We start from the raw sequence: 23,203 nt of genomic DNA, 5'->3' as shown, positions 1-23,203 counted from the left end.
ATGGAGATGTCAATGAGCGCTACTGGGTTAAGATTTTGCTCCGAGAAATAAGTGGTCAACTGTATTGAAGTCCGATGAGGAACTTCGTACTGCCTTGCAGTACATCCTAGTCTCAATCTTACCACACCAGCAGCTAATAAACGTGTCTACTTGTAGTTTGCCTCAAGTCATCTTATGTATATGAAGTCACTGATCTCATATGATGACTTCAAGAAGTCAGAGCCATTGGTAAACAGAAAAATGTGAACTTGCCATCCAGTTCAGCTGGTGTCCTCTCATTCTCTGCCTCACCCTTTCCCCCATTGTTTTTTCTACAGTAGAATTTCTAAGTAGTCACTTTCCGTGGCTCCACACTGACTTGTTAATAAAGTCCCAAGTCCCTGGTTTGGTGTTCAAAGTCCTTTATGATCTAGCCTCCAGTACTGTACCAGACAAGGCCCACCATATCCTTTCATAGCATAGAGCAATCCCACCAAAAGACAACTGTTTGCTATTCTCTCAATTACCTTTCACTAACCCTCCAGACCTTTGTCCATGCCACTGCCTCTAGCTATGTGGACATGCTACTTAGTCTTCAAACTCTAGCTCCTCTGTCAGCTCTCTCATAAAGGAATCCTTGTTCTTGCCAGCATGGTGGGCATCGTTTATCTTATAAACTCTTGTCCAATTCCTTGTCCAGTCGTTTTCAAATTTTTAACTGGAATCACAACAGGAGACATATTTTGCACTGACACATGTTTTATTCAAAGACACATACACATGCACACAAACTTCATGAAACAATACTTAATCCTCATTATTTGTAATATCCCTCCAATGCTTCTTTCCTTTTTCATTTGGCAAAAGCTCTGACTTCAAGTTACTAAATAGATCTTAATTACTCTTTGCTTATATCATAATTTGCAGTTTGAAAAATACTGGTCTACACACCCTGTACAGAATACCTTTATTATTTATTGTGTATAGGCATTATGTTCCTTACCAGACTGAGAATTCCTCACAGGTGATATCATGTACTACAATACAGTTTTTTTTATTATTATTATTAGATCTAATCATGCTTTTCACACTAATTACCCAGTAAGTGTTTCTGGAAGAGAAAAAGGAAAGAAGGAAGGGAGGATGGGAGGGAGGAAAGAAATACAAAGTCTCTAGAGATGTTGACTGTACTCAGAAATTGAGGTTGTTATTATTTGGCAAGTCCACAGATAGGGATCATTTATGTTATTTATAGGTGAATTTTCCAATCAAAGCAGTATGTGCTTCTTTGCATAACTTTCTTCAACTTCAGTTTAAACTTAGAAATCAGTGTTACATCATAGACTCTAGGATGAAATGAAAGATAGCGAGAACAAAATGACTAAAACAGAAAAGATAACCTCATGCATGCTTGCTGTGTTCCTTCTCCCTGCTGGAGGAGGTGAGTGAGAGCAAGCATGTGAAGTATATCCAGAGGTGAAAAGAGCTTTTGACTTGATTTCTTTAAAGTCTGTGAAAAGGCACTTCTGTCATTCCTGAATGTGCTGAACAGATCTATATATGCTGAATACATCAAGCAATTTCTGTGTACTGTCAATAAACAAAGCCAGTGCTAAGTGCCAACATTTCCAAGCACCTCAAGTCTATAAAATGAAACAAGAAGTCCACTCTATCTCATGACATCTGAAATACTGCTTTTCACTGATGTGCAAGATTATTAGCTTTCCCAGATCGAAAGAGGAAAATTTTGGATAAAATTTAAGTTTGAAAAGTCATACTAATGCCATTGGTGAGAAGCACAAGGAGTTAGTGAATGAATACTGAACTGAAAACTGAATTCATTACAATTAGAGAATTAATTTCATACTAACATATTCAGTTTGACTGGGATCAAAACATAAGTCTTTGTCACTCAATGTCCATCCTTTTAACTAAGGTGCTATAGTATATATTCTATACAGAAGTAACAACATGGAAACAATGCCTTTCATGGACGTGAATACTTTATCCAAGTCCTTTGTACACATTTGTTTGTTATTTTCTGATCTTCATCACAACAGTAAGTGTATAGAGACAAAATCAACAAATGCAGGATTAAATAGATTCTATAAATGTGAATAAATTCAGTAATATTATGTAAAATAAATATTTCCATAAATCACTGGGAATACTTCACTTTGAAAAAAATGATAGTATTTTAATGGGAGTTTTAAAAATTATTAAATATTGACTTTCTATTGACAAAAAAAGAATTATTAAAAATAAACATATATGTAATGTATCAACTTCATTTCTGTGCCTTTGAGTGTTACAATTTAGAGAACTAAATCACTTGAAAATGCAGATTTATGGTGGCTCCACTGCCAAACATTTAGGCATGTTAAAATGTTGAATTTCTTTAAAATTTATTATCTTTCTTAAAAAAATTTATTCTTCCTTTGAAATAGATATATAGAGAGAAAGTGGAGGGAAATGTTTTATATCAGGAAAAGATGAATTAATACTGACATTTTACTACTTAATAAGTTCAATGTGCTATGAAAATATTTAGTAAAACATCCATTGCCCAGAGAACATCCATTTAACTATTTCATCTGACAATGTTAGTTAATTTGGCTTAAAAATATTGTTACATTTCAAATTTATACATTTATTCCTCACTAGTTTTGTCAGATATCATTTTGTTTCAGAACTACAGACTACTCCTGCCAGCTATGTTGGAAATTCATGCCATTGGTGAGAAGCACATGGAGTTAGTGAATGAATACTGAACTGAAAGCTGAATTCTTTACAATTAGAGAATTAATTTCAAATCCATGCCCTACTTACTGTTTACTTTGCTTAAATGTATTAGTCCATTACTTGGCAAAATAAATGTAAAATTTAATGCAACTACTTTAACACAATTTCTTTTTTGCAGATGTTAACAATACAGCCACTCTTGTATTATCAACAACAACATTTTCTGCGGCACAAACATTTACAGCACAAACAACACCAACTACAAAGTCAAATCCTGTTACAGAATTGATAGGTGGAACGTCTTCTACAGGTAGGATTAACTCTTAGTGAAATTTACTCTAACTTTAACAGATGATATAGTAGCATCTATATAATTTAATCACTGAGAAATAATTTGAGATCTTATATCTATTGGTAGTACGAAGGCCTGTGCTATTTCACTATTTTGAAACTTATGTGTTATTTTGGGTTGAATACAGAACCCTGAGATCACAGTGGGCTTCTTTGATGATATCCCTTTGGATCATTTCCTGTTTGAGAATAATCCTATTGTGAATGTTACATACACAAAGTTTATTTTTAGAGAATAAAAAAAATTACCATTTCCTGAGTCATAAGAATATGTTTCTAAATATTCCAGTTGTCCACTTAAGCAGCACAGTTAACAAGTTGAAACAGTATTTAATAACTGACTGATCTTGTTAGTTATATTGGGCCAAGAATAGATTTAATTTGTGCAGTTCAGTAGCAATATCATCATTATTGTCCCTGGACTAAGGGACAACTACACCATGTTTCATGGTTCTAGGTATTCTAAGCATCCATGAAAAGTAAAATGAGCCACTCGTGTCATTTAATTAAAACCCCAAGAGGTTATCAATCCAATGCATATTGCAGTGTCCATCTGGCAGCACACATAAAATGAGGCATATCATTCAGGTTCTATAATCAATGGAGAGAGAAAAATAGAATTACTTGTTTATCCCTTATGGGCAGAAACTCTGCTTAGAATGCTAAGGTCATAAGAGGACATAAAAAATCATATTCCCTAATGAGGAGATAACTGAAATTCCTTCTGCTGTCTTATTTGCCTCTCCACTTACTCCTCATTAATTTTCATTCTAAGACCAAGTTCAAGAACATGTAGAGAACCAATGAGCTAGTTCACCGGACTTAAATGGGGGTGATGATCTTCAAAGAAAGTGTCTGATGAATATAGTCAATTATTTCTGAAATGTGCAATTCTAAGATGAAACCAAACCAGTTCTAGAATTTCTCTACCAAACCAGGAGAAAGCATTGTATGAAGAGGGCAGCACAGGGGATTTTGTTCCCAGAATGTCGTATGACCTATATTGTCAACCAAGGGAAACTCCAAATGACAGTAAAAAAAACCAGGACCCATGGTGAATCCAGCCAACTCCTGCCTATTGTAGTTTTAATTTTTAAAATTTATTTTTTAAAGAAATAGAAGTTTATTAAATATATTGCAAAGGAATAGCAGGCAGGACAGCCAAGGGGAGACTGCCCTTTATTTTATTTTTAAAAATTGTTTCAACCCTACGTTTTCAGGGTTTTAGCAGAGGCATTCTCAGACTTTTACAAAGTATAAGTATTTGCTGCTTCTCTCTCCCTCTCTCTTTCTCTCTGCCACTCTCTCTGTAGGTTGGCAGCTTTTTTTTTTTTTTTTGGCATAAAACTGCACTAATTTGGTAAAAGTATGTTATTTTTGTAATCAATAACATCACCCTAAAAGTACCAGTAAAGAGAAAATGGGTGCTGACATTGAGTGCTGAATCAAAGAGTTGAAGTTTTGCAATTTTTACATTAATCCTTGGAACTTAGGCTTTCTCAGTGAGATGATTGCTAGCCCGACCACAGTGACCTGTGGGGCATAACAATATCCAAATAACACAGATCCTTACCACTGAGTTAAGTGACCAAGAAAGGGACAGGTGGAGGGTTCAGTGAAGGAATTCAGGCAGAACTGCAATTTGTAACACTGGGAATGAATGAATCCCTCCTTCCCAGCTTGGAAGAGAAACTCTATACCTGCTCATATAAACTGAGGAGACTATCCTAACAACTTTACCACTGGTGGCTGCTGTAGTGGGTCACTGAAGCCCCTTATCTGAAACAAGTTGCTTGGGAAAACACTTGAAATCAGATGGACACATACACATGCACACACACACACATAAATATTTTCCTCTAAATTTCTTTTTTTTGGCACTTTCACTGCTTTATATTACTCGGTTAACAAAAACTAAACTCCAGTCTGTTCTTCAAAAGTTCTCCCAGATGAATTTTAAATTATTCACATTCAATTGTACAAATTGTAATAGGCCAATGAAGCTTTTATTTTTATTACTTTTTATTAAAAAATGTTCAGATGTACCCATGATAAAGAGTACTATAATTAATCCTGTATCCCCATCTCTGAGAATCAATAATTATCAAGATTTTATATTTGCTTCATTTTTATTTTTTCCCCCTCTCTCCCTTCCTGAATCCCTCTTTGCTTCCCTTCCTATCTTCCTTTTCTTTTTTTCTTCTTTCTCCATTTTTTTAGTTGCCAAGTGTTTTTTTTTTTTTTTTTTTTAAGATTCATTTATTTGAGAAGGGGGTAGTGGGAGAGGCAGAAGGAGAGGGAGAGAAAGAAACTCAAGCAGACTCCCTACTGAGCTCTATGCAGGGCTCAATCTCATGACCCTGAGATCATGACTTGAGCCAAAATCAAGATTGGAGGCTTAACTGACTGAACTACCCAGGTGCCCTGGATACCATAGTCATTTTAGACATAATAAAATATTTACCAAAAAAAAAAAAAATACATGGAGAAACTTATTTTTATTTTAAAGCTTTCCAATCAAGTTTTCTTGTTTAAAGGTCTAAAGATACTTGATTTAATAGTGTTTATGTCCATCTAAAGCACATAAATTTTCTTTCTCTTGACAATGACAGAAATTCCATCATCAGAAAAGTGGAAAATGTGCCACTGAGATGGAAACTCTTCTTGCAGCGACGTAGCCACAGTATTAGAGATGACTGATGGAGCTTTGCTTCGAGTAAGGTTTGCTTTCAGAGGTTTACCCAGCTAGAGAGATGGAACTCTATTCCTTTCTAGATATGTATCAATTGCACTGCCTGTTTTGTTCAAAGGCCAAGTGGCCAGAATTAACATCAACATTTGGCAGACATCATAAAATGAACTTCTAAGATACAAAAATAAACCTGAAATTTCATTCTTAAAATATAATTATTCAGCTTGATTTTTCAAGCATTTAATAGTCAGATTGGTTTTTTCAAGCATTTAATAGTCAAACATTTTTTAATTAGCTGACTTAATTTGTTAGCACTAATATTTCACATTTCTGATACTAAATAGATGTTGTTTCAACTAAGGTCAGTAGAGAAGCCAGGTATTTTTGGCCATCTCTTCTACATAGGGTGCCAGCTATGGTGATGTTTACAGAGCACTTCTTCTCTAGAAATTAAGATGAAACTGTAAAGAAAGGACTTTTAAAAGGCAGTCTTATAAGCTTTCTTATATTGGTGGGAAAATAAGTTTACGTACCACATTTTTCTCCATGTATTTCTTCCTTTCTTTGTTGTCTTTATATTCCTTGTGGAGTTTGAATTGGAAATGACTTACCTGAAATATCTTTGCAGAAGATTTTTTGGTTCTTCTTTTTTCATGGAATTTTGAAATGATAAAGTTGGCATTTTGCTTTTAGTTTAGACTCACAAGATATAAAATGTGTTTGCAAATTAGACATTTTCCCAAAACTCTGATGTCCTAAATGGAATTAAACAGTTCTAAAAGGTTATTTTGGAAGATATTATGAATGGTAGTTTACTAAAAATTTCACAGAGTATAATTATATTTTAGTGATTTTTATAAACATGTTGACTCAAAATTATATAATATCCTTAACTATATATGTTATTCTTTTATTATTGATGCTAAATTCAATCTATTTCTTTTATTAACTAGGCTTAATAAGTACTTAACCATTGTTATGCACAAAAAATTAACAGAAATCACAACCCTCGTTAGTGCAACATTTTACTTTTGCAATAATAAGGATGCATTTATATTTCAGAATTTCAACATATCTAGCACATTAGAATTTTATTATAAGCTATGTATATAGAATGCTTATCCATATTTGAAGGTGACTATTCATATATTAATAATAAATCTAATATCAATTGTGTTCTGTTTCTGCTATAGAAATATTTACATTGGTTAGATACAATGATCAGGAGCATGATCACAAGATCACTGTTCACACACAAGCTCAGGAACACCAGAAATGGATAGCCATTTAGCAATTCAGTTTTCCAAAGACCAAGGCTGAAATTGAAATTGAATAGATTTGGACTGAATTCTGGGGCCGAAGATCAAATTTGTTACATAATTTCCCTCTATCAAACATGATGTCAGGATAGGTATAAAAGAAAAGGGTCAAGGGCTTCAGAAACTCAAGAACTGGGTAACTTGATACTTTTTATATTCATGATTATTGTTATATGTGTCCCAATTATTTCCTATAATCATCTTTATTCTTGAGTTTTCAAGAGATATATGAGACAAATCCCAGTGAAGCATATGAAACAAGGTGATTGTAAAAATTCAATTCAACCTGCTATTGGTACCAAGAATGCCAAGAGAAATGCTGAAGTGAAAACAAATTCACTACATCTGGCTGGAAGGGACATCTTCACTTTAAGATGGCATTCTGGGGGCACCTGAGTGGTTCAGTCAGTTAAGCATCTAACTCTTGATTTGGATTCAAGTCATGATCTCAGGGTCATGAAATCAAACCTACATTGGGCTCTGCACTGAGCAAGGAGTCTGCTTGGGATTCTTTCTCGCATCTCCGTCTGCCTTTTCCACAGCTTGAGTGTGCTCTCTCTCTCTCTCTCAGAAAAAAAAAAAAAAAAAACACGATGGCATCCCTATGAGCAGGCAATACAAAATCTCAAACCTACCTAGCTTCTAGGAATAACACTTCCTTTGTTGGTTTCTTCTTTTAAAATATAACCACATCTTGGATGCAGAAGACTTAGAAAGTCTTAAGTGCTTCAGCACTCTCCACATTATAATTCCCAGAATCTACCTGTTATATTAAAGTCTCTTTCCATTTCTATAATAACCTATGTTCTCTAATAAACAGTGGGGACAGAGGAACAGAAGATAAAATCTCCACCACCTGCTTGGAGGCATTTGTCCTCAGAGATCCTCCAACGGTCTTATATTCTTTGTGATTCCTTAGTATTTTCTGATATATAGCTCCAGACAGCTTACCCTTGAAAACTCTATCCCGGATGGATTTTAAAGTGTTAAACTGTGCAGAGCCAAATTGTTTATCCTCCAAATACAGCATGCATACCTTTATGAACCAGTATTAAACATATATATATCACAATAAAAATAGGACCTATGCCTAATCATAAGAGGATATCCTAAAGTGTTTTAAAAAGAGGATGTTGACTATTGTGGCTATCAAAAACAGGTAAGTCATATTCACTATGTGAAGCAAACCTTTCTCCTTTCCTTGGATCCCATGTCTTGTATGAATGCCACCTTATCTGAAACAACATTTACTGCATACCTACCATATGCCAAGAACTATCCTTGATACGCTTAGATTAAAAAGATGACTAAGAGCTGGATACTGCCCGCAAGAGTCTAGAAAAGGGTCTTGCACAGAGCAGGAACTCAGTGAATGTTTCATACATGACCAAATTAATTAATTAAGGAGTTTGCAAGCTCCTTTATAATTTTCTTAATTTGGGAGTCCCAGTGTCATAATTAAATCAACAAAATGAAATGTATATCATAGATCATTTTAAATCATTTGTTTTTACTATATATATATATATATTTTTTGCACATTTAAAGATACCCAAGTAACAATCTGCAGTGAAAATTTGCTTTTGGGGCCTATCATAGAAAAAATGTGTGTGCATATGTGTGTGTATGAATGGGTGGGAGGGTTGTCATTGGGTCACCCAAGCATTCAGTACTTCCATTCCTTACTTCAGACAAAGGAGACACAAAATGAAAAAAATTGAAGATAAGCAAAAGCTGATGCAGTACCTCTGTAGAAGGATGCTAGTTCAGCTTCAGGTTTGACTAACTTTTATGTATTCCTTGATAGGTGAGATGAAATTGTGATTAATAATAATTTCATCTATCTTATCAAACTAGGAATAATCAGTAAGAAATCCTTAAATGCATCTTTGGGGCCAACACATCCTTCATTACTGACAACAGTTAAAAGTGAAGGTGAGTAATGATCATTTGTAATCATTTTTTCTTTCATATATATCATTCATGTACCATCATAGTCACTCTTTTGAAATGTACAGTTCAGTGATTTTCAGTATATTCACAAGATTGTACAACCATCATCACTACCTAATTCTGGAACATTTTCATCACCCCAAAAAGAAGTCCTGTATCTATTACCAATCACTTCCCATTTCTTCCTTCCCCCACTGCCAGGGACCACTAACCTACCTTCTGTCCCTTTGCCTATTTTAGAAATTTCACATAAAAAAAATCACATAAGTGGAATCATATTGTACATGATCTTTTGTGTCTTCTTTACATCAGAATGTTCTCAGGTTCATCCATGCTATAGCATTTATCTATAGTTCATTCTTCCTTATAAGTGAAAAGTTTTTCATGGTATGGATATACCACTTCTATTTATTAGTTGATGGACATTTCAGTGGGTTCTACTTTTGGCTGTTATAAATAATGCTGCTATCAACATTGTTATATAAGTTTTTCTGTGGCCACATCTTTTCATTTATCTTGTGGTATGTATTTTAAAATGGAATTGTTGGGTCACATGGCAACCCTATGTTTAACTTTTTGATTAACTGATTTCCCAAGCAGCTGCACTATATTAAAGTCCCACCAGAAATGTAGGCGGACACTAATTGTCCATTTTCTAATCCATACTGTTGCTGTCTATCTTTTTCACCATAGCCATTCAAGTGGGTATGAAGAGGTATCTCACTGTGGTTTTGATTTACATTTCCCTAATGACTAATGATGTCAAATATTTTTCATGTACTTGTTGACCATTTGTATATCTTCTTTAGAAAACTGTTTATTTAATTCTAGCCCATTTTTAAAAAAAATTGGGTTGTCTTTTATTGTTGAGTTGTAAGCATTTTTTAAATATACTTTGGAGACTAGAGCCTTATTGGATGGATAATTTGGAAATATTTTCTCCCACTCTGTAGGTTGTCTTTCCATTTTCTTGACAGTATCTTTTGAAGCACTATAATCTAGTTTTGATGAAGGAAAATTTATCTATATTTTTTCTGTCATGTAGAGAAGGTAAAACTTGACCCATTTTAGGTTTTCAGCTGGGACACTTAACAAGATAAAAAAGTTTATTAACATTGGCAGTGCACAAAACGTGAGAAACTTGAAACAAAGAGTAACTCGAAGCAATGGTTTAAAATTTTGGCTTATATAAAGCATCTTGAACAAAAAAACAATAAATTTGTAGAGAAATGACTAGACAAAAGAAAGTAGTTTAGGCTTCCAAAGGTGGCTAACTAATGGAAGATAAAAATCTGGAATGAAACTAGTGGAGTAAGATTTGTTTGCAGATTCCTCTAGTGCCTTCTCTGGGCCGATAAGAGTCTGTCTCCAGTAAAAGGAGAATTTATATCCTGCCCTTAAGCAGAAAAACTTTTGCTGCATTGGCTACATCTTACTTGGCAGCAATTCAAAATCATTTTCATGTCAAAGAGACATATTTCAGGGTGATGTATTCAGGTTTCCTTCAGTCAGTGGGATCAAATCTAAGAAACCGTTGCTCAACTCAAAGTCACAAAGATTTATGCCAATTATCTCTTCTAAGAATTTTATGGTTTTAGATTTTCTATTTAAGTCTTTAATTTTGGTATATGGTGTGACTTAGATGTCCAGTTTCATTTTTTTGTATATAATTAACCAGTTGTCCTAATACCTTTTGTTGAAAGGACTATTCTTTCCCTATTTGAATTATCTTGGAACCCTTCATGAAAATCAGCTGGTCATAAACGTATGAGGCTTTTTTTTCCTAGATTCGAATCTATTCCATTTATCTCTATTATCTATTTTTATGCCAAAATCATACACTCTGGATTATCATTTGTATTAAGTATTATTTCTTCTCTTTCAAGATTGTTTTCACCATTTTGGTTCACTTGAGTTTTCATATGAAATTTAGGATCAACTTGTCAATTTCTCAAAATGGCAGTTGGGATTGTGATTGTACTTGCAGATCAAGTTGGGAAGTATTGCCATCTTAATTATCTTAAGTCTTCCAATCCATGAATACAGGACAACTTTCTGTTATTTTAGGTCTTCTTTAACTTCTTTTTTTAACATTTGTAGTTTTCAATGTAGAAGACTTGCATTTATTCTGTCCAGTGTATTCCTAACATTTCATTCATTTCTATGCTATTGTAAATGAAATAATTTTCTTAATTTTGTTTTCGGATTGTTCATTAGTACTATAGAAATGGAATTTATTTTCATTTATTGCTGTTGTATCTTGCCACCTTGTTGAATCTATTTATTTGTTCTAATCTGTGCATGTGTGTTCCTTTGGATTTTCTGTATACAAGATTTATCTGCAAAAATCTGCAAAGTAAAAATAGTTTTACTTTTTCAATCTAGATGTTTTTTATTTTTAAATTTTTAGATGCTTTTTAAAATTTTTTTACCAATTTGCTCTGGCTAGAACCTCCAGTACAACATTGAATAGAAATGTTAAGAGGAGGATGCCTAGGTGTCTCACTGGTTGAGCGTCTGCCTTCAGGTCAGGGCATGTTTCTGGAGTCCTGGGATTGAATCTCACATCAGGCTCCCTGCATAGAGCCTGCTTCTCCCTCTGCCTATGTCTCTGCCTCTCTCTGTGTCTCTCATGAATAAAGAAGTAAAATCTTTAAAAAAAAGAAAGGTTAAGAGGAAACAGCCTTGTTTTGTTCTTAATTATAGGGCAATGCTTTCAGTCTCTCACCATTAAGTATGATGCTATTGTGTTAAGCATGATGTTTTCATATATGCCTTTTATCAGGTTGAGGAAGTCTTCAGAAGAAGACTTACTAGCTTGTTGAGTGCTTTATCATTCAAAGGTATTAGATTTTGCCATATGCTTTTTCTCAGCCTAAAGATTGTTGTGTGATTTTTATCCCTTAATGTATTAATATGGATTTCTATATGCTGAACCAACCTTGATTTTCTGAGATAAATCACACTTTGTTATGGTGTATTATGCTCTTTATATGTTACTGGATTTGATCTATATTATTTTGTTAAGAATTTTTGTGTCTATATTCACAAGGGATACAGGTTTGTGATATTGTTACCTCATTTTGGTATCCGGTAATACTAGCCTCCTGGGATGAATTAGGATGTGTTCCTTCCTCTGCCAATTTTTGGAAGAGTTTGTGAAGAATTCATGGTAATTATTCTTTAAATATGTGGTAGATTTTACTAGTGAAGCCATCTGGTCTTGGGTTTTCCTTTGTGAATTTTTGTTGTTGTTGTTGTTGTTGTTACTAAGCCAATCTCTTTGTTCATTACAGGTCTATTCAGATTTTTCTATTTCTTCTTGACTCAGTTTTGGTGGTGACTGGTGATTTCCTGGGCATTTTCCCATTTCACTTAGATTATATAATCTAATATAAGTGAAATCTTAGATCATTCATTGTATTGCCTTATAACCCTTCTTATTTCTATAAGGATGTTAGAAAGATGTTCACTTTCATTCATGATTTAGCAATTTGAGTCCTCTCTCTTTTTTCTTTGTCAGTCTAAGAGTTTGTCAGTTTTGTCAATCTTCTTAAAGAACCAACTTTTTATTTTATTAATTTCTCTTAGAAGCTTGTCAGAATTGTGTTTTAAAAAGAATAAATATGGGGGCCCCTGGGTGGCTCATTTGGTTAAGTGTTTGCCTTGGGCTCAAGTCATGATCCCAGGATTCTGGGATGGAACCCTTCATCAGACTCCCTGCTCAGCGGGGAGCCTGCTTCTCCCTTTCCTTCTGCTGGTGCTCCCTTTCTCTCTCTCTCTCTCTCTCTCTCTCCCCTCTCTCTCTCTTGAGCATGTGCACGCTCACTCTCCCTCTCTCAAATAAATAAAAATTAAAAAAAATAAACAAAAAATTTAAAAATTAAAAAGATTAAATATATCCAGATGAAAGGCCATGTTCTTGTGTATAGTGTCCGTTCATTATTAACACCTGAATTTCACAATAACAGTAGATCTTCTGATTTCCGCCTACTCTGACATTCTTTGTCTTACTTTTAGAGTTGATAGGCAAGGTTACCATTTTAGGATCCTCATTGTTAAGTAAAACAATTATTATCTAAATGTTTTAATTGACAGATACATTTCCATATAAAATTTTATGAGGAAGTCAAAATGCCAATATATCAAACAAATTGCATTTGAACTACTTGTTTGAAGCAATGTGGTGGTGATATGTATATGTAGGCAGGGTCGACTTCTACTGCTTCTCTCTCTTACTGCTAACGGTAGTCTGTGAGGCTTCTACACTGAGCCCTTAAGGCTTCAGTAGTACAGTTTAAAATTACTGAAATAAGGTATTTTTATGTTATTTAAATGCCATTCACAATAAAATTTAAGAAGTAATGTGCATTCTACAACCAGAAAACAAACAAAACAACTATTTTATACCCACCATCTGACATGAGAGTAACCCTATTTATAATTGTTACGAACCACAGTTTTCAAAGGGGCAGCTCAAATGTCCCCATAAGCACTGTTGTCAATTATTCACTGATGTGTAAGAACATGTGGATAAATAGGGTGAGTAGATCTGAGAAAATGAAGGAGACAACCCTATTAATATTTGGTTTGGCTCCAAGAAACACTATTAAACTAGAAAAAAAATCTATTAAACTAGATTTTTTTAGAAGTGGAAAGTCAATATTTACTTATTAATGAAGTCTCTAAGGAAGAACAAAGGCTTAAAAAGAAACATAAATTACTAGATCCTTCTGAGGTCACCAAACTACTGTAAACCACTTGATTTCTTGGGTATATAAGCAAAAAGCCACTGTCAATATAGGTAACACTTTGTACCTGGCCTGGCATCAGTCCCAAATTCCCATATGATCTTCGCTTTATAAACTGAGTTAGAAAATGGATAGATCCTGAAGACACCTAAATACTCTTTCTCACTTTATACCTAGGTTCTAGGTGGTCTAGCAAGAGGGAGGATATTGGTAAATGCACAATTTCAAGGGGCTCTTCATATATACCTTAACCCATCTAAATAATAAGGAAGAGGAAATACAGAATTCACACAGAAATAAAACTCCTTCCTCTTCTTGTCTCTCACTGAGAGCTCTAGTCCTACTTTACCTACACTGACCTCCACCATCACCATTTTTTCTTCAGATTCTTTGGAACTCCATTGTAGCCTGGTTCCATTATCTGAGTGAAGTACTGGAGGAGCTGCAGTCCTGAGCTCTCCTTGTTCAGGTGTTTGGCCTACACCCCTTTATATATATTTTTTCTTGGGCTTAGCATTTGAATGCTAAGATCAGAAAATCTGAAAAAAATCTTAAGAGGCATATTTCTGGCCTTTGCAGCTGCTTTGATGCATCTCCATAGGACCACTGGTGTAAGTATTTAGGCTCCTCCCAATCTTTCCATGAATGACTCTTTAGTATTACCCCCAGAAGTCACTTAAATGAATCAGGACATTACTTTAATTAAGTTTATCCTAGACTACCTATGTTACCATGGATACGGAATTTCTATGGAGCAGTAAGTAGTCCATAAAATGATCCCTGGAAATGAAGGTCCTTGGGCAATTGCTTTAGAAAAGACTACCCTCTTGGGGTGTCACAATGCATAATAACATTTCTTTTAATTTTAGTAATCCTATCACAAAGACATCCATTTGGCCTTTTTACAATCTGTGTAGTTCCAGTTAATTTGACTACAAAATGTCTTTTCTTAAACATAAAACCAAATTAACATACCACAGTATTAGTATTCTTAGCATATGTTTTAGTAAATGGTAACTTTGTCAAAAAGTCACTTATCCCATATTCTATTTCTGAAGACAAAGGGACCACACAAGCAGCTTTTGCTATGTGCTTTAGATAAAACAATACTGTAATTCAAACTATATAGTTCCAAAGGAAATAAGCTGCTTAATCCCACGCCTTGCAGAATTTTAACTCCACAAACCCTCTCTTTCAAGTCAATTGCCAATTTGTTACAAACACATCTTAAATTCCTAATATAGATAATATATTTATTGCCTCCTCCCAAAACTTTATTTAAAAAATTTAATCATTTTGAAATATACAAAATGAATTTCACATCAATAATTTCAAGGCAATTATAAAACAGCCCCTATCCCTCATTCTACTCTGTTCTAGCCAATGGTTTTCACTTCAGGGTATGGTTTCAGGGAAGGTATTTTCTTTGCTCTTATACTCTGGTATTGATGTGACTTTTCAAGCATCTTGTGTGAAGCTTTTCTTATTCCAAGTCGAATATGGTTTTAAAATTCCTATATTTTATCTTTCATTCACTCTACCTATACCAAAGTTCTAAGACTTAAAAGGGCATGAATTTCACAAATCCTAAAAGTGGAGTCAATATTATTTGATGTCACAATTTCAATTAGTATTTCTCAAGCAAAATAATGTTTGTCATATTCCAATACATATATTACTTAGGCTTACAGTAAGCCTGTAGACCAAAGCAGATACATAGTGTTATCAGGGGGAAAATGGCCAGACAGAAAAACTGAAGGAGAGCAAACAATATAAATTTAAACAACAGATTTAAGATTGGTTTCATTTTTTTCTGAGATGTCAATCACTTCCTGGCAGACATCCAGAATCTACTAAGTACAAACCAAAAGTGCAATTGGGAAAATTTTTCAAACAAGGTGTTAATACGAGACTATGATTTTCATCTCTTAATAAATGTAGGTCACCCATTTTCTTGTCTCTTGAGTCTAGGATTTGAAACATTTCAGTGTACTAGTAAAATTTCAAAATTTATGGCTGTTGCAGCATTTGTCTCCACATCTTTCCTTCTATTTATTTTTTTAGGTCCAGTAGGTATATTTAAAAATACTTTAGTTATCTTTAAAGCATGCAAGATTCCTTCCATTGCCTACAGGACACTGTATAATTAACAACTTGTCCCGAGTTGAGTGTGGGATCTCATTCTCATTCTACCCTCTTCTATGAAGTATAATCCACATCAATAATAGATAATTCTCGAAGCAAACTCTTTGGCATTGTATCCCCAGCTATTCCACTATTCTGCTCTCTTCTTTGTATTTTTCTAATCTTCCAGCTTCCCACATCTTTCTTAACTATATATCCTCTTTTCCATGTCCAAGACTGTTGAATCTGCCTTATGCTAGGAATTTCTTTAGGCCACCAGGATTGCTTTTTCATGGTTTTCTATTTTAACTCAGCAGAAGAATTCTTCACCAAAAATTTCTAAAGAGGAAATCCTGTTCCAGGGTTTTCCAAGAATATGTTTTTGGAGTTACTATAAGAAGCCAAATCTCTATCCCCACATGTCCCTTCATCCTCAAGTGTTGAGTTTCTGCCTTTTGGGTGATCTTTTGTACTTCCATGCTATCGTGAACATCAATATCTATGCTAATAAGATATTTCTTCATTTTCTCAAAGATTTCTCTCTCAATTTGTTACTTCAAGTTCTTTTCTTTGTTGTTAATTTTCCTTCCCCCTCCAAAAAAAATGAACTAAATGCAATTAAAAGTTTATCCTATGGAATTCCTATTATCCCTCTCCTGCTATCTATTCTATCTACCTGAAGATTCTTTCCCAGACAGCATGGGAACCTTGGTACCACCTTCAAGTACTACCACTTCCTTACCACATCCCCTTTCTAGGGTAGCTGAGTAGTTAACTTTTGCATCAGAAAGGCTGGATCCAGATCCTGCTTCTCTCTTACTACAAGTTATGTGACAATAAGGAAATTAACTTTTCTGAGTCTTATACATAAAATTATGATCACAATTATTATTTAATTAATAAGATTACTGTTCTGGTCAAATGAGATAAACTATAGCAGACATGTAGAAGAGTCTACTATGCTTCTGTTTTCTTAACGTGATTAACCAGACACCAAAAGGTAAATGCTAGAATGTCGGCTTTCTAAAACTTGATCAGAAGATTTTCAGTAACTAATATTCAAGTTGTAACTGGATGTTAATATTAATACTAATAAGACTTCTTTTTATTGATTACACCCCTGATGGCTGCTTATTGTTTTTACATAATTAGGAACCACAACCAGTGATGTCATGAAGACTGATTTCACTGGCACAGATGTAACAGTGACAAAGATTCCGCTTTTAAGTGCTACCTTAACATTACAAAGTCCCCAACACAAGAGTAAGTATAAAAATTTATGCTGAAATGTTAAACTTGTGTGGTGGATTGCATTAAACTCAGAATGTTTTCCAGCCCATGACTACCAAAGAACAGTGCCACACCTGTCTTCTCTAATCTCTACCAAATGGGACAACCATCTGGCAACTTGGTTTTGTACCGTGGAATTTTATCCCTCCATAGCCACAAATGGGTGGATGCCAAGAAAAAGTGATTCAAGGCCAACAGTAATCTATGATATTACCTGACACAAAAAATGAGCTTGACAACAAATTAGAAAATTTTATGAAGTGGGGAAAATTCTTAGAAAGAAACAAATTGTTAAAACTGACTCATGAAGATAGGTAATCTGAACAAATAAAAAAACAATTAAAGATATTGCATTGAAAGTCTTATATGGTCCCATAAAGAAAATTTCAAGGAAAATGGCTTCAATTCTGAATTCTACATATTTTCAAAAGAAATGATATCAATTCTTCCCAATCCCTTTCAGGAAGAGGAGGAAGGAATATTACACAAGTCATTATTTGAGGCCAGCATTATCCTGGCACCAAAGCTAGAAAAGAAAAAAAAGAAAAAGCAAGTAAAGAAAACTACAGACCAATACCCTTTATGATTAATCAGGCAACTATCCTTACCAAACTAACTCTGGTAACATATAAAAAGGGATAGAAAACATAAATAAGTGAAGTTTTCCAGGAATGTATGACTGCTTTAATACAAGAAAATCAAGGACAGCAATGCACTCTATTAGTAGAATCAGTAGGTGCAGAAAGAACATTTGACAAAATTTAACCCTCACTTTTATTTAGAGATTTCAATAAACTAGAAATAAAATGTGACTTGCTCAAACTGAAAAGGAAATCTATGAAAAATGTATGTCAAACACCATACTTAATAGTTAAATATTTCATGCTTCACTCTTAAGATCTTGAACACAGCAAAGATGGCCATTCTCACCACTTCTATTCAAAATTATAACCAAAGGTTCTATGTAGTACAATAAGGTGATGATAGGTACATAAGTAGGTAGGTGAATAGATAGATCCATTACTGCAAATTGGAAAGGAAGAAACAGAAATTTTTCTTAACAAACTACATCATTATGTGGAAAAAATCCACAATAAAAAACTAGAATAGAGTATTTCCTATCACAAGCTATAAAATAAACAAAAATAAATCATATTGTTGTGTTAACAATGACAATCCAAAACTAAAATTAGGGAAATAGTGACATTTATAAAACCATTAGAAAGAATAAAATATTTAGGAATATATTAACAGTGGAAGTACAAGATTTGCATACTGAACTACAAAATATTTTTGTGAGCATTAAATATCTAAATAAATGGAGAGATGCTACATATTCATGGATTGAAAGACTCAATATTTTAAGATGGCAGTTCTCCCCAAGTTGATAAATAATTGATTAATATATTAAATTCAATCCCTATCAGAATCACAGAATCATAGCAAATCATTAGAAATTGGTAAGCTGATCCAAAATAATTTATGGAAATGAAAAAGACCTAGAATAGCCAAAACAGTTTTGTCAAGGGAGAACAAAGTTGGAGGGCTTATACAAGCCAAATTCAAAACTTACTCTAAAGCTATAGTAATTAAGACAGGTGGTTTTGAAATAATATTCATAGTAACACTATTCGTAATAGTCACCCTGGAAACAATCCAAATGCCCATTAACTGGTGAGATGGATAATCCATTGGATTTTCTATTTGAAATGGATTTGAAATATTCTAAAACATAGGATATCCATACAATGGACTACTATTCAGCAATTTAAAGGAACAAATTACTGATACAGGTTATAACCTATGAACCCCAAACAATTATGTTCAGTGAAAGAAGTCTGACAAAACATCACATATTGTATGATTCTGTTTATATGAAATGTCCAGAATGGACATTCTTATAGGGACAGAAACCACATAATCTGTTGTCTACAGCTGGAGGTGGAACTGGGGATTGACTGCAGAAGGTCCCACAGGATTTTTTTGTTGAAAATGTTCTAAAACTGGCTTGTAGTGATGGTTGCACAACTCCATAAATTTACTGAAAATTATTGACTTGTATACTTAAAATGAGTGCATTTTGTTGTGAGTTTCTTTACAAAGCTTGGTTTAAAAACAAAAGGAAAGAACATGTTAAGCTAGGCCAAACAAATTTCCTTTCTGTGCAATCTGAATGAGAAAACCTAAAGAAAAGGGTGATTAGCTGTGAAACCCAAAGCTCAAGTTTCCAGTAGAGTGAGTCTGAGTGAGTCTGAGCCATGGTGATTCCTGGGCATACCTATGGCATGAGCAAGCAGATGTTATGAGGAAGTAAAATTGCTGGGAAGAATGGAAAGATGAGGAGACCCCCTGAGCAAGATGAAGTTATTGGTGAAAGACAGAGCAGTAGGACCGAGAACTCTGAGCTCAGACAACTTTCTAGCTCCAACCACATCTATCATCAATACAAGCACTTCCCAATTCCTGGCCTCCGTGATATGAAGTAATCTGTACTTTAAATTAAAATATCCTGGCTTGAAAACCTAGTCAGTCATCTGCCGTAATGGCTTATCACATACCATCCATTATAAACATGTGTTCATAGTCCTTATAAGAAACAGCTATAGATGACTTACAGTCTCCAAAGCTCTTTTTGGGAGATCTCTAAGATAGAAGGAGATGGCAGGTGGGAACTGCAGACGTGCCAGTCCCACTCTTGTCTAGAGACACTATGGGACATCCATTTTCCTATTTTATTGTGATTCTCTTTAGCAGAACATAAAGAAGTTTACATAGAAAGAACCTAATTTCATACCATAACTGAAACTATTGATTTTATTTAATGGGAGCATCACCACAGAGAAGAATTTAAAGAGCAGGGTCTTTTCTTCTTCATATGTAAGACATTTCCTTGTGGCAGTGTTTTAGCTTCTGGTAAGTTAAAGTTAGTTTTTAGTCCAAATATATCTGAAAGGCACCTTTAGCAGACCAAAATCCTATCCATTTCATACTATGATTGTCCCAAATATAAACAAGAATAAAAGAAAATTTCCATCTTCAATATGTATAGCAGTTGAAGGTTAAACTCAAATAATTTGTATTCTACCCTAATACCCACTCATTAAGTGACTGATTAGGAATGTCATTCAGGGACCATGGTTTATTAAATTAGCACTTATACAGAAGTGTGTGGTCAGCCCCATGAGTCGGTTAAGATTCTCAGTTTTACTTTGATTTAGGCAGTAAAATGCCTACTGCGTCTCTGCTAGATGACTATTATATTTATTTAGCTTCTACATGCAGCATTGAAGTGCATGTACTTTCTTCTAAGTAATTCTTCTTAAATATACCCACAAAGCCATTTCTTGAAAACTAAGTCACCCTGGAAAGCAAGATATTGAAATAAGGACGTTTATAGGAACCCTTTGCACTTGCCATTTGATTAAGCAGTTCTATACTAGTCCTTTAGATATTTGGTTTTAAACCCATTTTGGGGGGTAGCCATTCTTCCCCACAGCTCTCTGGTTCCTCAAGGTAAATCCTACTTAGTACGGAATCCACTTGATATAATGAGTTTGCACAGATTTCTATTTGTGTCTAATGAAACCAGGAGCAAGCCCAGATTCCTGGTTAGCAGAGTAATGTTCCCTTTCCATCTCTACCCATCACACACATAAACGTTCATAATTAGAAAAGCCGAGGCAGAGAGATGGAAGGAGAACAAGGCAATCTACTGGTAGGGGAAGGTTGAACAGTGGAAGCTTCATCTCCCCCTTAAATACATGGCAATGGGCCCTTTGATAGTAACTATCAAATACAAGCAGTGTGAGTATGCCGTCTCAAGTGCAGATTTGACTTAAAGTAGAGAAGAGTGGGACACCTGGGTGGCTTAGTGGTTGAGTGCCTGCCTTCAGCTCAGGTCCTAATCCCGGGATTCTGGGATGGAATCCTGCATCAGACTCCCCATGGGGAACCTGATTCTCTCGCTGCCTATGTCTCTGCTTCTCTGTGATTCTCATGAATAAATAAAAAATTTTTAAAAATTAAACAAATAATGTAGAGAAGAGTTAGTGAGGTTTATTGCTTTACTCCCTAGAGGGGTGCTTGGGAGCTCAGTTGTTTAAGCATCTGCCTCTTGGCTCAGGTCATTATCTCTGGGTCTTGGATCAAATACTGAGCACCAGGTTGGGCTCCTTGCTCAGCAGGGAACCTGCTTCTCCCTCTGCCCCTCCTCCTGTTCGTGTGTCTTTTTCTTTAAATATTTATTTATTTATTTGAGAGAGAGAGAGAGTGAGTGGGAGGATTAGAAGGAGAAGGAATGAGAGAATGTCAAGTAGACTACGAGCTGAGTGTAGAGCCCCACTCGGGATCAATTGCAGGACCCTGAGATCATGACCTGAGCCAAAACCAAGAGCCAGCTGCCTAACAGACTGACCACTGAGGCATGCCTCATTTCCTGTTCTCTTAAATTTCTGTGTATTTCTCCTATTTAACTATTTCATTCTGCCTTAGAGAAGACATGTTCCTAGAATCTTAGAATTTTAAAGATAGAAATTGTCACTAATTTAGTGCTCTGACTTTACAGTTAAATACATGAGGGCCCATTGAATTCATTAATAAATTAGTTTATTCACTGCAAGTCTTTTGGAGGGCATCTGTGTGCCTGGCATGCCTCTTAGCTTCTGGGGATGGCCAACAATCCCTCATATTCCTTGGCTTGTTGATGCACCCCCTTTAATCTCTATCTTCACCTGGACTTTGTCTCTCCTCTTCTCTCCATGGGTTCTCTTCTTATATGGGTATCTGGAGTTATCAAAATCTTTAGCTTAGTTACAATTGCAAGGACCTGTTCCAATAAGGTCATATTCACAGGTTCCTGGTGCACATGTTTTTAGGGACAGGGGCTCACCATTTAACCTGCTCCAGACCAGATCTTGAACTACCTTTGCCACACCCAGATTCTGTCATCCATGCATTTGTCCTTGTCTATGTCCAAGATTACCTCTTTGAGCACTGAGAGGTGATTCAAAGGAAATGTCAATCACAGGAGTCTCTGCTCTCCAACACAGCTAAACTATAGAGGGATCGCATGTAAAACTGTTGTACAAGTACAAAACATCCCCTCTTCCTGAGTCCCATTTCTGCTAAGGGCTTGAAAATGTGTGGCATCGTCTCTCACTTCTTTTTTTCATTCCCATCACTGGCACATCTCGTTGGTTTCTGAGGAGGGAAGAGACAAGGAAGAGAAAAATGGAGAGGAGAAAGCAAAATAGTGCTTTTCTTGCTGACAATTTAGTGATTCAGGTATCTGTAACCAAATGTCAAAGCAGGCACGGTGCACACTGTAAGAGATTGGCCAGAAAGGGTGAACTATCGCTTTCTCTCTCTTGTGAATTCTCACTTGGCTGAGGAAAGAATGTGGAATAAGATGAGAGGTAGAAGGCAAATTGAGATGGGCAATATGCCAATGCATTACTGAGCAAGGAGTTGGTAGAAACACCTCTAAGAGTTTTGCCAAGAAAGATTTTTTGCTACCTCAGCATATACAATATTACTGACTTAAAATCTGAAGGGAAAATCTGGCTTTTGTCAAGTAGAAATGAATAATATCTATAAGTCATCAGTAAGTTATTAAGTAAGAGTTAATAACATTTATCTTTAGTAACTAGTCAAATAGGTATCCTTCTTGTATAATTTATACTAGATCAATATGGAATTTATTTTTACACAAAAAGCATAGATAATTGTGCAATAACCAAACAGACATTTTACGTATACTAGGGACTGACCATGAGAATGGCCAATGCCTAAACCCTGCTTTTTAAGGCATAAACCCTTCATAGAATATAAATTAGGCACCTTGGGATGCCTGGGTGGCTCAGTGGTTGAGCGTCTGCCTTCGGCTCTGGATGGGATCCTGGGATTCTGGGATCGAGTCCCACATCAAGCTCCCTACAAGGACCCTGCTTCTCCCTCTGCCTATCTCTGTCTTCTCTCTGTCTCTCCTGAATAAATAAATAAAA

At 35.1% G+C, this 23,203-nt stretch overlaps 1 protein-coding gene across 3 annotated transcripts in view; it reads left to right on the top strand.

The window, feature by feature from the left end:
• The window catches only part of EMCN (endomucin), a 119,891-nt gene that overhangs the window by 33,215 nt on the left and 63,473 nt on the right, over nt 1-23,203 (top strand). For all 3 annotated transcript variants that reach the window (XM_072810617.1, XM_072810618.1, XM_072810616.1), the window contains exons 2-4: nt 2,900-3,031; nt 8,941-9,018; nt 17,064-17,174. In XM_072810617.1, the coding sequence (XP_072666718.1) occupies nt 2,900-3,031; nt 8,941-9,018; nt 17,064-17,174 (321 nt within the window). The remainder of the gene's footprint in view (nt 1-2,899; nt 3,032-8,940; nt 9,019-17,063; nt 17,175-23,203) is intronic.

This window comes from Canis lupus, chromosome 33 (genome assembly GCF_048164855.1).
Source record: "Canis lupus baileyi chromosome 33, mCanLup2.hap1, whole genome shotgun sequence".
NCBI lineage: Eukaryota > Metazoa > Chordata > Mammalia > Carnivora > Canidae > Canis > Canis lupus.
Note: the sequence above shows the minus strand (reverse complement) of the source record. Positions and strands in the feature narration are given on the sequence as shown.